The 15,076-nt window shown below is 48.2% G+C and overlaps 1 protein-coding gene across 2 annotated transcripts in view; it reads right to left on the bottom strand.

The window, feature by feature from the left end:
* LOC138489475 (zinc finger protein 436-like) overlaps positions 1-15,076 on the bottom strand; it is a 188,014-nt gene that overhangs the window by 111,695 nt on the left and 61,243 nt on the right. For both annotated transcript variants that reach the window (XM_069617210.1, XM_069617211.1), the window contains exon 3: positions 10,551-10,646. In XM_069617210.1, coding sequence (XP_069473311.1) covers positions 10,551-10,646 — 96 coding nt within the window. The remainder of the gene's footprint in view (positions 1-10,550; positions 10,647-15,076) is intronic.

Here is a 15,076-nt window from a genome sequence, read left to right as displayed (position 1 = left end):
GGAAAAAGGAAAAAGGATGGCCCTACTATGCCCTGCGAGTATTCAGATATTTATATTTTATTTGTGTTTCAGAGCGCGACGAGGCAAGGGAGGGGAACAAGGGAGAACAAAACAACGATCATACTAGGCCCAGTGACATTGAGAATGCGCAAGTGCAGGGGAGAGGGAAGGGGGAAAGTGCATGGGGGAGGGGGAGATATGGAAAGTGTTGAGCAAAGGAATACAAAACAAAAACAGTGGTAGTGCAGCCAGCAAGTGGCAAGTGCTAGGTTTAAGGCAACAGACAGGGAGAGTCTGATAAGTGCAGAAAGGTGGGTGGGCTGTAGGGTTACAGATACAGACCCAAGTGCAAGGGTTGCCGGGAGGCAGTGTGGGTGCATGGCAGGGTGAGCAGGCACCTGGGCCCGAAATCCAAGGGTAACCAGGTGCATGATGAACACGCAAGTGCAGCAAGGAAGTGGGCAGAGGGGGTTAGTGCTGGGGAGTCCAAGCTCATGGGTGAGCCACAGATGAAGTGTTATGATTCTTGAGTGCTACATGGCCAGAGTCATGTTAGGTGTAAGTGCGAACCTCCAGGGTTTAGGGTGTGCCAATGCAAGTGTTGAGGGTAGACAGGAGCTGGGCTGTTTGGGTGTGGGAGGTCAGGGGCCCGAGGATGCACAAAGGCACCGGACACCAATCACAGCAACTGTGGGATTAGCAGAGGAGAGTGGAAGGGAAGGAGGCGATAAAGAGGAAAGTCTTAAGGAGCTTCCAGAATTTGAGAAAGTCCTGTTCAAGGTGCAGAGAGAAGGGGAGGCTGCTGAGAAAAGCCAACAACCACCTACCCTCTGTTCAGCAAAACCCTTTACACACAAAGGGCCTCATTACACGGACGGCGGTAAGGGTTAACGGTCACCATTAATGGTACCGGTGACCGTTAACCCTTACCGCCTTACTACGAGGTCCCTTTGCGGGTTGGAGAATTTGACGCCTGCTTTTTGCAGGCGTTAAAAACCAACCCGCAAAGGCACCAGGGAGCTAATTACGGTACCGCAATTTGCGGTGCCGTAATTAGCACCTTCCCCGTTCCCATTATGCCATATAGGGCAAAAATGGGAATGGGGAAGGGCAATGGGGGAAGGGAGAATTACCGCCCCACCAACCTTGGAATAGGGCGGTAATTCCCCTTTCCACCAAGGCGGTGCCGGTATTTTACCGGCATGGACCAAGGTGCTAATAGCACCTTGGTCCACCGCCGTCCGTGTAATGAGGCCCAAAGAGTTGGTGCCAGAGGAAGGTAGTGGTCTAGAGTGAGAGTATTTAGTAAGATAAAGTTGAAGATAGTGTGGTCGCCGGGCCCAGACAGCCTTGTGGATGATACACCGGGACTGGATGGCAGATAGGCAGTCAGGGGTGATGGAGGTACTCAGTCACATTTGTTTCAAGCTAAAAGACCCATCCTTGTAGATGTTCAAGACCTTCCACTCTGTCTTCAAATATGGAAATCTGTTTGTCCGCCTACTATGCATATATTATTCCTTCTAGCCCGCCCTTCTGCCTCCGCCACTCGGTTTTCCAGGAGGCTGACCTTCTGCTGCAGAATATGTACATCCAATGGCATCTCGCGGAGCCCTCCTGTGTTGTCCTTTGTTTGGGTCTCCAGAGTGGCAGTGCGCTCCGCCAAGTTATGCACGTCCTGGCATAGCAGTCTGACATCCACTTGTACTGCTGCGATCTGCGTGCCAGGGGAGACTTTCAGGTCCGTTATCGAATACATCACTTATTTATGCAGCTCTATAGGCTCACACCCTGTCCCCTGCACTGGTTACTTATCACTACCAGAAGGTTGTTGCTTGGCTCTGGCAAATCCGTCAAGCGTGGGTTGACTTTGTTTCAGCCTAGTAGACTTGGGAGGCATCAGGCCTGCTGGATTCCGGGTGCTAAATTTTGTCCTTGTTCCGCCCCAAGCCGCTGCTTGGTGTACCTGGGCATAGGTATGCATGCGTAAATCGTGGCTGAGCTCTAGTTGGAGACCCTCATGTGTATAACAGCTGTGGGGGGCTTGCATTCCTCCACTGGCATTATTCCCTTCCCATATGTCTTAACAACCTTAAGGCTGCGCCCACTAAGCTAACTAGTGCAATGTGTATGCACCCGGGCTACTGTTCAGGGCTTTTCTTGGCCCTGCGCCAAGTATGGCTATTATCCCTTCGTCTGTGATTATGACGAGGAGGATTGGGTGTATGTTGCTGTCTGTGCTGCCATTGACTGAAGTAGAATGCTGTTTATGCGCAATCCATCGTTGGATGGGGCTCTCAAAGGCCGCCTTTTAATGTCACCACATGGCCTGGGTCTTTGTTCTCCATGCACTCCTCTGTTCCTCTTAGCGGGAGGATTGCACATAGCCTGGGGATCCCCAGGGCTGCTTTTCTCTCTGCACCCCGTGGCCCAGCTTCCTTTATGCAGGGAACTCCTCGAATCAGCTGCTCCTAAGGATGTCAGAGCTCTTTCAAAAGTAGCAAAGTTTCACCCCGCGGCCTGGGTCTTTGAGTGCAGGGCCTGCACTCGGTCCTCTTCACGTGAGGATCCCGGAGCACGCTTCCGAAAAAGTGATTCACCCTGTGGCCCGGGTACTACTGTCTGGGGCATGCCTCTGGTCCTGTTCTCCTAAGGGTGCCGGAGCGCAATTAAAGTCATGGCGCTGGGGCTCTCCCCGTATTAGTTCTTCACTGCAGGGCTTAGTCAATATACGCTCATCGATGAAGTGCGGCCCGGGCTGTCTTATGCGTGGCCCACTCTTCAAACTCCTCCGCTGGGGCCTCCAAGAATGCAACGCGCACTTTTCTGACCTGCAGTGTGGATCCCCAGTGCCAGGGGGGTCCGGGAGCACTCCTTGCCTCACACCCTCTCCGGTCCGGGCACCCCTCGCCTCACACCTTCTCCGGTCAGGGCACTCCTTTGACCGAGTAGCCGTCGTCTTCAGCTTGGAAGCCTTTGCCGCTCTCCTCAGCAACCCCTCCTTTCCTGCGCTGCCAAGCTCCACAGATTCCTCCCGGGCACTACACAGCCTACAAGCTACTTCGCTGTGACAGCCTTCGCTCTGGCCCCGAAGGTGCCATGTTTAACAAAGCCGCCACCGGCAGTCCTGCAACGTCGCCCATCACAGCCCTCCTCCGCTCAAAGCACTGCACAATTCCTCTCTGCTGGGGACTCCCGTGATGTTCCCCTGCACCATCGTCAACTTGCAACACAGTTCCATTAATAGCGCTAGCTATTCTTAGCGGATCGTTACGGATCAGGCGGGAGACATCTGTGAGTGTGACTTACTCCATTGGCCGCTAGTCACGCCCCCTCAGAGTGTGTCTCTATGTTCCACCTATTATCCGTGTGAGGAGAGCTAATTGGTATTAGATGCATGCACTTAAAGTCAAGTGCCTGACTTTTTTATTTTTTATTATTTGTTTATTGGTTTATATAAACCTTTCCAAAAAAATACATATAATTCAATAAAACAACAAGATAAACAAATCAATGCAAAAAATGAGTCATTTACATCTTCTTTTAAATGACTTCTTCTTGCATATGAGATCCTCTCTCCTCCTTCCTTTAAAATCTATTAAGAATTATAAAACCTGTGTTAGTATATACAACAGTCTCAACACAGACCTCCCCATTGGGAAGCCGCCTCTTATGTCACATTACACACAACCTTCAAAAAGTTAATTACAGCAATTTTTAGGGACATTGAGGGTTCATGTAACATATCATACCAAATAATATCTCTTTGCACATTTGAGGTATTGTGTACAAAATAAGAAAAATACTCCAGCCTCTCCTTAGTTAGCTTTGTGCAGATTAATAGCAGATGTAACAACGTTTCATTTTCTCCTGGATCTAAACAAAATCTGCACATTTTCTTATCTTCTGAAATTTGGTTACGAGCAAAGCCAATTTCATTTGTACTTAAAACATTGCACCTAAAAAGCATCACATTATTCATTATCAATCGAGATGGATATTTTACAATATATTTTTCAGGCTCAGGGTACCATTTCCATGCTGATACAATTTGACTATATAATTTGAAGTTCAATATAGCTATATTGTTTTCAACCCAATCAAAGGCTTTGATTAACATTTTAACTTTCCGGGGTTTGTCAGTAAAACATTTTTTTGTGACTCGAATATTAAACAATATGGTTTCAACATCTGTTTACAAATTCCTCATAAATTCTTCAGACTCATTAACACAAAATACATTGTATATTGAATTGCTATAACCCAGGATACATTTCCTATATAACGCTACCTTTCCACATTCCATAATACTTTTGAGCGAACCAAGTTCAAATTCGTAGCAAATTACTTCCATTGGGACACATTTTGGTATATTACAGCTTCAATAGTTCTAAAGGTATGGGATCAAGTTGTTTGGAAGAAATTCTAATCCATGTGAGGAGAGCTAATTGATATTAGTTGCATGCACTTAAAGTCAAGTGCCTGACTTTTCCTGACATGATTAGCGGGACATGTTCAATGCGATTTGCAAGCATTAGCCTTTTTAGTCTCAGTTGCCCTCTTCTTCGGCCCTGAGTTTGTGTGAAAAGGTGGGGGGGGGGAGTTGGGACTTCAGAGAATCCGATAAAATGGGGTGGGTTAGGTGTACAGGAAAGGGGGAATACCGCGTCTCACCATTGGTCACCTCACCCCGCTCCCCGAAGACCCCTCACACAGGTGATCCTCCAGTACTGGTCCATCCCCAGGAACTGGATCGAAAAGCGATGGGCGAGTCCTGGCTACCTGGATGACAAGTCCCCGAGGATTAGCGGGTGAGACACCTTTGGTTTCTTTGGTTTCTCACACCTGCACAATAGTTTCCATCAACACTGCTTTTGAAGTTCTAAATCTACGGACAATAAAATGTTTACCACAGCTTAAGCAGTTTTGTGACTTTCAACAACTTTTCAGAAAAGGCATGATTCACATTAGCGCACCTCAAAACCTTCATGTAGGCAAGGCACTCTTCCTCTGAACATCCACCTTCCAGAAGGGCAGCCGCTTTGCCTCTTTGGCTTTCAGCAACAGCAGTAACCAAAATGCTGATAAGGATGCAATTCTACCTTTCCTCCTTTTGGCTTTGGCAATGTGAGATTCTATACCAGCTTCAATTGCACAATGCAAAATGCAAAATGGAATAATCACCATCAACAAGCTTTACCCCTTTAAGACACTGATTTCGCCCTTCTTTTTCTTTTGGCCTCATAAACTCAGGTATGCTCAGGCTCTAGACAACGCTTGCACAACTATTAGACTTTGGATAATGCTTGTTTGTACCACTTTTGGCTGTGAGCAATGCTTGTACCGCTCTTGGCTGTGGGCAATGCTTGTTCCCACACATTTATTAAAGTTCAGTCACTTAGTTTCAGTGCAACAATGTTTTCTACTGCTCTTCGGATGGCCTTCACTTCAGAATCACTTTTAGGCACACGTTCAATTAGTGCCATTCAGGTCATTTCACTTGTACGCGAGTGCTACTTGTTACATTCATTGTCCGATGTTCAACAGTGGTGTTAGCAGCGCTTTCACTCACACGCGAGTGATTCTCCTTCGCTACTGTTGCCTGTCTTATTTGTGCAAGGAATAAGAATGCTCAGTAACACTCACCAGCCTCTATCTTTGAACCCTTTACATGCTGTAGTACTTCCACTGCTCTGGCTCCCTTCCGAACGGACACACTTGCTTGTTGAAGTTGCCTTTGTTCCCAGCAGCTGAGTACGGAGCTTGACTTGCCCCTGAGAGCCGTAGGTGTACACGAGGCCCCAGCCACAGTCTCATGCATGCTTACTGCTGCGCAGTCTCTGCGTCTCGGTTCACATGGGGACAGCCGTCTTCCTTCACGCTGCCTGCTGCGCAACCTCGGCACTTCAGATTTAGGGGGGAAAAGGACCCTCTCAGGACTGGCAGCTGAAATCTGCTTTATAGTGGTCCCAGCGTCGTCTCTTTCCTCCAATGTCTGGGTGGACTGCCAACAACATGCTCTCCTTCTGCGACTGCTACTGCTGCTGCTCCAACTCCACCTCCATCTCCAACTAATGGCCAGCACCTGAGGGGGCCTTTAAGCCTCATTACCTCCCTCAGGAGTGGGCCGTTAGCCTTAACAAGTTGACCACTTCTTCAGCATTGCTCTTCAGCCCCCTTCCTCGTCCCAGTACTGAGGGAATTATGGGACTTGACGTCCCCAACAACAGAAATAGGTTTTCTTGTCAGCTTTCTACTTTTGAATTCAGGGTCATTTCTCCTAAGTATATTTAAGATTGGGCCCCATTACGAGGTGGGCGGTAAGGGATTACCGGCACCGGTAAGGGCACCGTTACTACAGGTTCCCTTTGCGGGTCCTTCCTTAACACCTGGTTTTTCCAGGTGTTAAGGACAGGACCCGCAAAGGGACTTTAGAGCTAATAACGGTATCGCAATTTGTGGTACCGTTATTAGCGCCTTCCCCATTCCCATTGAGCCCTATGGGGGCTCAAATGGGAATGGGGAAGGGCCCTGGTGAATGGGGAATTACCGGTCCTCCCAACCTTGGAATGGACCAGTAATTTCTCCATTCACCAGGGTGGAGTCGGAACGAGTTTGGAGGCAGCCATGGCGCTAATAGCGCCATGGCTACCTCCAACTTCGTAATGAGGCCCATTGTCTCCTAAACGTCTTTTCATCTTCTACCAGTTCTGGCACTCCCCTGGATGACTGCCTCTTGTTCCATCCTCTAATGTCTGCACTTACTGGTCCGCACCGCATATGACCTCTGCTCAACTCATCATGCCTGAGGATGAGAAGGAGGAAGGAAGAACATTGCGATGCATCGTCTTTGCAACGGCCCCATGAAGATGGGGATAGAGTCGCTTCATCCATCATCCTTAAGCCTAGGTGATTTAAAACGTGTACAGTCAATGGGCCTCATCACGAGTTGGGCGGTAACGCTGGTGGTATTACTGCTGACGGTATTAGCCCTGCCGCCAAACCCCCCGTCGCTATTAGCGCCGGATCACGGGTTTGGCGGTAATGGAATTCCCCATTCCCCACTGAGCCCATTCGGGAACGCCCCATTCCCAATTGGGATCAAAGGGGAATTTTCGCACTCTTACCGCCGGCGGATTTCCCGCCGGCGGTAACAGCGTGAATTTTCGGCAGATTTCCCCCAGCTCAGAGCTGGGGAGAAATCCGCCTTAGCCCTGATTTGGCAGACCCATAAATCCGGCGGTAATAGCGCGACCGCCGGATTTAAGGGTTACCGCCAAACTCATGATGAGGCCCAATGTGCCTGGAATTGTTGAACTGCCCCCTATCTTTTCACCCCCTAAAAACAATTGGCTAATCTCTAACTTCCACCATCTGGCAAAAGATCCATTGAAGAACACATCTTTTTATTTTATCTTATTGGACGTTTCTATGGCGCCACAATGGGGGGTGGAGGGGAAAAAACCGGCAATGAAGTTGTCCCGGGAGGATAGCTCAGCAGCAACGTGCTCGCCTTGGAAGCAAGACGACACAAAGCAACACAGGTTCGATCCCGGGGTCCGCGCTTAGAAACCTCTGGGTATTTAAGCGTATTATAAATACACAACTAAGACAAAAACAAGTATGCTACAAAAAAACAATTCCTGTAAGAGCGCCTCGATGCCCGCAGGCTGTGTGAGCACTTTAAAAATGCAACAAAAAAAAAAGAAAAATAAACAACAGCAATAACAACACTAACAGCTATACTGGCTTTGCTACAATCCTACCGTGCAGGTGCAAGACAAAGGTGATATGTGCGGGGGGCAGGGGGTGAGAGGGAGAAGTGCAGGAGAGGTGCCCAAGAAGGGGGTGGGCAAGTGCTGGGGGAGGGGCCAAGACAGCAAGTGCAGGAAGAGGGAAGGGGAAGGGAGGAGAAGTGGGATGGACCAGGTTGGGCTAGTCCGCTGAAAGGTGCCCACGGGCAAGTGCTGGCAAGGGATGCTGCTAGGACTGATGGGGGGAGTGGTCTGGCCCCTGTATGACTCAGAAGGGACTAGGCCCCAGTCACAGTGGCAGATGGATGCTAGCAGGGGAGGGGGAGAGGGAAGTATGAGGAGAAAAGGAAAGTCTTGAGAAGTTTCCAGAACTTAAGTGGATCCGGCTCAAGTTTGAGGGGGGCAGGAAGGCTGTTTCTGAGGAAGAGAGGGATCAAACCCCCCCCCCCAATTGTCTGCTTGGAGAAACGTTTGACCTGCAGAGAGTTGGAGCTAGAGGACCGAAGAACTCTAGCAGGGAGATTTCTAGAGAGGGAAAGCTGGACGTAGAGACGTCCCCGTTCCCAGACAGCCGTTCCCAGACAGCCTTGTGGATAATGTAGAGGGTCTTGAATTTGATCCTTGCAGTCAGCGGGAGCCAGTGGAGAGATTTTAGGGCTGGAGAGATGCGGTCCCTGGGCATGAGGCCAAGGATAAGTATCACAGTCCTGTTCTGGATTAGTTGAAGGGGCCAAAGGGAGAAAAGAGACAGATTGAGGAAGATGCTGTTGCAGTTGTCCAGCCTAGAGAGGCTCTGGAGACATTGAGATTCTGGGGGAAGGTGAGGAAAGGGAGAATGCATCTAAGGAAGTGGAGCTGAAAGTTGGACTTCTTTGCAAGGTCTGATGTGTGGAGAGAAAGAGAGAGAGGAGTCAAAGATAACCCCAAGGTTTTTTGCCTCGCAGATGGGTGAGCGGAGGGAGCCCAAGGAGGGTGGCCAGAGCGAGGGGGGAGGAACACAGAGAAGGTAGGGTAGAGCCCTGAGGGACGCCACAGGTAGGGAGAGAGAGGTGGTGGAGAGGAAAGGACCCATCTGCACATGGGAGGAACTGTTTGAAAGGAAGGAGGTCAAATACGCCGCTGCCTGGTCCATGATAGAAAGGGTATCATGGAGAGGATTTAAGAGGATGGATTGGTTGACTGTGTCAAAGGAGGAAGAAAGATCGAGGAGGAGCAGAATAGATTGAGTGTTACAGTCCAGGTTAGAGAGCAGATCTTCACAGGTGTTCAGGAGAGTAGTTTCCGTGCCTCCGGATGCCCTACAACTGGACTGGTGGTCATGGAGGAAACCAGCCAATTCGGTGTGGAGTGTCAGTTGGGAGATGACCAGCTTCTCCATGAGTATGCCCAAGAAAGGAGTGATAGAGAAGGGTCAGCAGATAACTTTTTTGGGAGAGGGTGCACAAGAGAGTGCTTTAGGGGTTGTGGGAAGGAGCCCGTGGCAAAGGAATGGTTGCAGAGGTCAGCCAGGGATGGGGCGAGAGAGGCGATGTTGTCCTTGATGGTTCTGGAAGAGCAGGAAAGCACCTGTTTAGAAGAGACTTTCATAGAGCAGACAACTCGAGACACATCGTCTGGTGCAGTGGGAGAGAAGGAGGAGAGTATGGGGGGCGAGAGGGGGTCAAGGAAGGAAAGAGAAAGGGGGGGTGAGCAGGGGAGCAGAGGACAGGCTGTCCAGAGTTTTGGAGTGGAAGTCGGCTGCAAGAGCACGGAAGAGGGCCTAGGAGGGAGGAAGAGAGGAGGAACATTGCCCTTCAACTTCAATCCTTCTTTTACGCTAAGCCTTGCACTCTTCTGGATTGCCCACCCCGCTTTCCAACCTAGGCCTCACCTGCCCCAACACCAACTGCCAATCCTAATCCCGACTCCATAGTATCACCTCCCTTTTTTTGCATGCAGGCTACCAATGACTGAATGTGAGATACTGATTTATCCAGAACTTCTGTTATGTCCTTGTTTAGTTTATCAAAATTGCCCCCAACTTCGGCCCGCTATCCCATCAACCTGCTCTTCCCCTTTATATTCAGTCAAAAGCTTTGGTATCCTCTGGTTCACGTCTAGTCAACGCTGCAATCAGCACCAGCACCTGCTTTATCTTCCTAAGCACCCACAACAACACCCTTCAGCTTCTGCTTCCGGCACGGGGTACCCATCATTTGTGCCCTCATCTCCACTAGACTCAATTAAGCAATAGGCCCTGAGCAGGGGAGGCATTAATACTTCAGGTAATGCCCCGGGGCCCATAGTTACAGGCCAGAGCGAAGCGTTGGGCGCAGAAGTGTTCCGAGTGCGCCGGCTCCCGAAATAAACTTCAACGAAGGTAAGTAGAGATGGGGGCAGAGAGGCATTTCTGTGCAGGGGGGAGGAGGAAGGGGAATGGGGAAGTGGGACACCACTTACCGCATTCCCTGGGGGTGGAAGATGGCGGCCTCCAGCCGTGAGCATGCTCCAAGCGGGGGCATTACCAGCGGTAATGCCCCCGTTTCATGCCTCTGCTTTGGCTGAGAGGCTGCCCCACCCGCCGGGGACTAATAATGGAAAGACTGCTTCCCTTAGCCTCTTGCTCAAACTGACCCATCAAATGCAAGACGTCCAAAATGCAACTGCCTGTCCTCTACTGACTTGCAGGAAAAGTGACCATATCAGTGACCATATCAGTGACCATATCAGTGACCATATCAGCCTCACCCTTTCCTCCCCCACAGCTCCTGTAGCAAAACACAAAGAATTCAAATCTTTAAATAAAGAAAGTAATACCATGAATTCTGTTCGCCACCTCCTGGCTGTCCGTGTGGCTCAGGTCTTCCTCCTCTTGGTTTCTTAATGAAAAGACAGTTGTGACAATAAGTGGACCTGGTTTATAAAAGAAAACACACATGTTAATTATTAATCTCCCCAGAGATTGCTTAGCAGTGCTACCCAGCTCCTTCCCTGCAACCTCAGACGTATTTGTCACATGGTCTTGGAGATGGTAGCACTTCTTGGTCAGTTTTTGCTTTGAGGTGGTGCTGCAGTGTTAAGTGGGGGTACCTGTACAGTTCATATATTGTCTGTTAGTATTCTTTGGTTGGGTGCTGTAGTGTTAATACTACTGGGGGTACTTGTACAGTTAATAATACTGGGGGTACTTGTACAGTTCATATATTGTCTGTTAGTATTCTTTGGTTGGGTGCTGTAGTGTTAATACTACTGGGGGTACTTGTACAGTTAATAATACTGGGGGTACTTGTACAGTTCATATATTGTCTGTTAGTATTCTTTGGGTGCTGTAGTGTTAATACTGGGGGTACTTGTCGGTCATTTGTCATTTGTGTTGGTCAAAAATAAGGGTGCCTGTTACGTCGCAGGTCCTCCATGCTAGTCATATAGAACAATACTACAACGGACCCCAGCAAGTGAGATTGGAACCTCTCTTGATACAGGCAATGTCAGTATTGTTAATATCATAAAATATATTATTTATATAGAACTTAACAGTATTTGTTAATACACCATATCTCTTAAATGAAACATTATTCAACATCCACATGTATATTCCACCATTTACATCATTATTCATTCACACACCCATTAACGTACACTACTACACAGGTGGGCTGTTGAAGAACCCAAAAATACATTAGACCAATTCCTTACACCTATATCCATTCTAAATGGGTGTTCACACAAAATATAAATCAAATAGCATTTTGCTTATTTGATAGTATTGGTCGTCAGGTAATGGATATGGATAAAGCCACAATGTTGGAGCAACCTTCTTCAGGATGCGGGTGGGTTGTAGGTGAAACCTGCCCGCTGTGTCATCGGGTGGGAGATGTCTTCTAGCATAAACATGGACAAACAAATATTGCATCTTTTAATGGTTCCAATCTCTAGTTTAAATGACACAGAAAAATTGTGTGTATACTATCATTAATGTGTTTCTCTGTGACAGACATTAATGATGGTATATACACACATTTTCGGGTAAATCATTCTCTCCCTTTCAGACTTCGAGGTGTGCGTGGCACCGCTAACTCCTGACCCTAATAAGTTTTAATAAGTATACTATATTTGGCCGTAAGGCCATCAAAGTACATCAAGCACATATTGTCAGATTTGCAATAAACCTCCCTTCCTTCCTCCTCACCTTTATCGTCTAAGTCGTCTTCTTGTGGTACTGTCTTTCTTCGTCTGCGTATTTCCTTGGTCTTCTTCTTATCGTGTAAATAAGGTCGGTCTCTGCAGGAAGCCACGCTGTCGGGAGGTAAACCCCCAACCGCGGGGCTCCCCGGGAGACCGTTTTCCAACAGGGAAAAAGCCTCCTGGCTGAAAAAACCCTGTATCGGATCCTTACGGATGTTTCACAAGAATGGCTTCGTTCAAGGTACGTAGTCCACACGAGGTGGATGAGAGTATGAGAGAGAGATGGAGTAGCTTGGAGATGCAATGGAGAAAGAAAAGAAAACAGGTAAGGAATACGGAACAGCAGAGCGGAGGGAGACAAGGTAATGAAGAGCGGATAAGCCGGAGCTGCAGAATGTGCCTGATGCGAGGAGGACACAACACGGAAAGCAACGGAACGGGGAACGAAGGTAAGAACAAAAGAAAACAGAAGAAAGTACGCTCGAAGAGACGAGAGGGCAGAACAGTAGGCAACGATCGAAGGGATGATCGCGGGAGAGAAAGACAGAAAAGATAACAATGGAGCGTTAGCTCCGAGAGTGAAAGTTACTAGCGTTGGCAGGACGGTGAAAAGACCGAAGGTGCAACGTATCCGAACGCCAGCAATTCCTCCAGTATAAACAACGGGCAGCCATCTTGAAAAACACTAGACCGCTCACAGGAGAACGTAGTGTAATGTGAAGGCACTTTCAATGGAGTCTCCAGGAATGCCATAACTTCCATCGGGGAAGCATGACAGTATGCCTCCTCTTCACCGGGGGACCCCCCGGCTTTCCTGGATGGAGGCGATGGAACCTCTGAATGAGTAATGGAGCATGTATATGATGGTGGGGCTCCCAAGTGCATTCCTCGGGGGTGTAACCCTTCCAATGTACCAAGTATTGGAGCCCTCCTTGATAGTAACGGGAATCCACCAAATATGAGACCTCATACTCCTCCGGATCGCTTGGTTTGTTGTATGTGGGTCGGGTGATCTTTCTCCGATAAGGGTCTGGACGGTATTCCTTGAGTAACGAAGAATGGAATACCGGATGTACTCGACTCAATTGAGGAGGAAGGTCTAGCTGGAAAGCCACTGGGTTGATCTTTTTCTTGACTTTGAAAGGACCGATATACCTTGGGGCAAATTTTCTGGTGTGAACCCACCTAGGTAAGAACTTGGTAGCCAGCCATACCCGGGATCCTTCCCTCCAGGGAGGATTGGGGAGTCTTTTCTTATTGGCCCATCTCTTGTAATCTTTGCGACTAGCCATTAAGGTGTCACTGGCTAGCTGATGGGTCTCTTTCAGAGATTGGATAAGAAGTTCGATAGTGGGCAGCTTTGAAGGTTCATGTGATCCTACCAACATATGGCGAGGGTGATATCCATAGGTGCAGTAGAACGGACTCATCCGGATGGCCGTGTGGAAGGTATTATTATAAGCGAATTCTGCTGATGGAAGATACAGATTCCAGTCTTCTTGTCGCTGACTACAAAAACAACGTAGATATTGTTCCATAGTTTGGTTCAATCTCTCGGTCTGCCCGTTGCTCTGGGGATGGAAACCTGATGAAAGAGCTCGCTGAATACCTAGTTGTTTACACAGAGAGGACCAAAATATTGAGGTAAATTGGGAGCCCCTATCAGATACTACTGTATGAGGGAGACCATGTAACCTTACTATGTCTTTGAGAAAGATTCTGGCTGTTTCAGGAGCTGAAGGTACCCCTTGTAAGGGTATGAAATGAGCCAATTTGCTTAGGGAGTCTACCGTGACCATGATGGCAGTCATACCTTGAGAGAATGGGAGATCTACCACAAAATCAATCGATATATGAGTCCAAGGTTGAGAAGATATGGGTTCTTGTTGAAGCAGACCGAGAGGTCGAGACGTCTGGTGTTTGTTCTTCGCACAGGTGGGACAAGTGGCTACATAAGTCTTGACGTCTTTAGCGCAATCTGGCCACCAGAAATACCGTAACACCAGATCTAAGGTAGCTATCTGGCCCTTGTGACCAGCCAACGGAGTGTCATGACACCATGACATAACCAAGGTCTGTTGCTCTTTACTGGGTAAATATAGGGCCTCATCTCGGAAATAAAGTCCTGATCTTTCATTTAGTCTGGTCCTTAACGCCTGAGATGGTCTGTTGAGAATGAGACTGTCTCTGGTATCCTTTAGGAAGGTATTGGCAATGATCCGAAAAGACTTGTTAGGCAGTAATCTTTCGGGTTTTCCAGGAGATTCGATATTCGTACCCTGGCTGCGGGATAGTGCGTCCGCAAGAACGTTCTCCTTTCCTGGGATGTACGAAATATCAAAATCAAATTGGGAGAAGAAGTACACCCATCTGGCATGTCTGGCGTTTCTGCATTCTATCTGTTGAAGTATCTTCAAATTCCTATGGTCTGTCCGAACGGTAAAGCGATGTATAGCTCCTTGTAATAGGTGACGCCACTCTTCACAGGCTAGTTTGATAGCCAATAGTTCCCGTTCTATCACCGAATAGTTCCGCTCACTGGAAGTGAGGGTGCGTGATAGGTAGGCTACTGAGTGTTCCTTGTCATCTATATGTCTTTGTAACAATGCTGCTCCTATCGCTCCGTTTGAAGCGCCGGCTTCTATTATAAAGGGAAGTGCTTGGTTTGGTTGAATCAATATGGGAGCTGTGGTAAACGCTTGTTTTAATATAAGAAAAGCTTGATCAGCTTCTGATGACCAATTGAATGTCACCCCCTTCTTTAGGAGGGCTGTGATGGGGAGTTCCAGATTAGAAAATCCAGAAATGAAATGTCTGTAGAAGTTGGCCAACCCCAAAAACCGCTGAATATCCTTGACGTTCTTGGGTTTGGACCATTGCAGGATGGCCTTTATCTTCCCTGGATCCATGTGAATCCCTTCTCCCGACAAAACAAATCCCAGATAGGACACAGAAGAAGAGTCAAAGACACACTTTTCCGGCTTGACGTAAAGTTGGTTTTGCAGGAGTCTCTGGAGCACTTCCCTAACATAATGATGATGTTCTTTGGATGAGTTCGAGAACACCAAAATATCGTCCAAGTATACTACTACTGTGGTAAACAGACGGTCCGAAAACAGTTTGTCGATGAATCACTGAAATATGGCATTTACCAAACC

Source organism: Ambystoma mexicanum, chromosome 9 (genome assembly GCF_040938575.1).
Source record: "Ambystoma mexicanum isolate Mex_15411 chromosome 9, UKY_AmexF1_1, whole genome shotgun sequence".
In the NCBI taxonomy this organism is placed as follows: domain Eukaryota; kingdom Metazoa; phylum Chordata; class Amphibia; order Caudata; family Ambystomatidae; genus Ambystoma; species Ambystoma mexicanum.
Note: the sequence above shows the minus strand (reverse complement) of the source record. Positions and strands in the feature narration are given on the sequence as shown.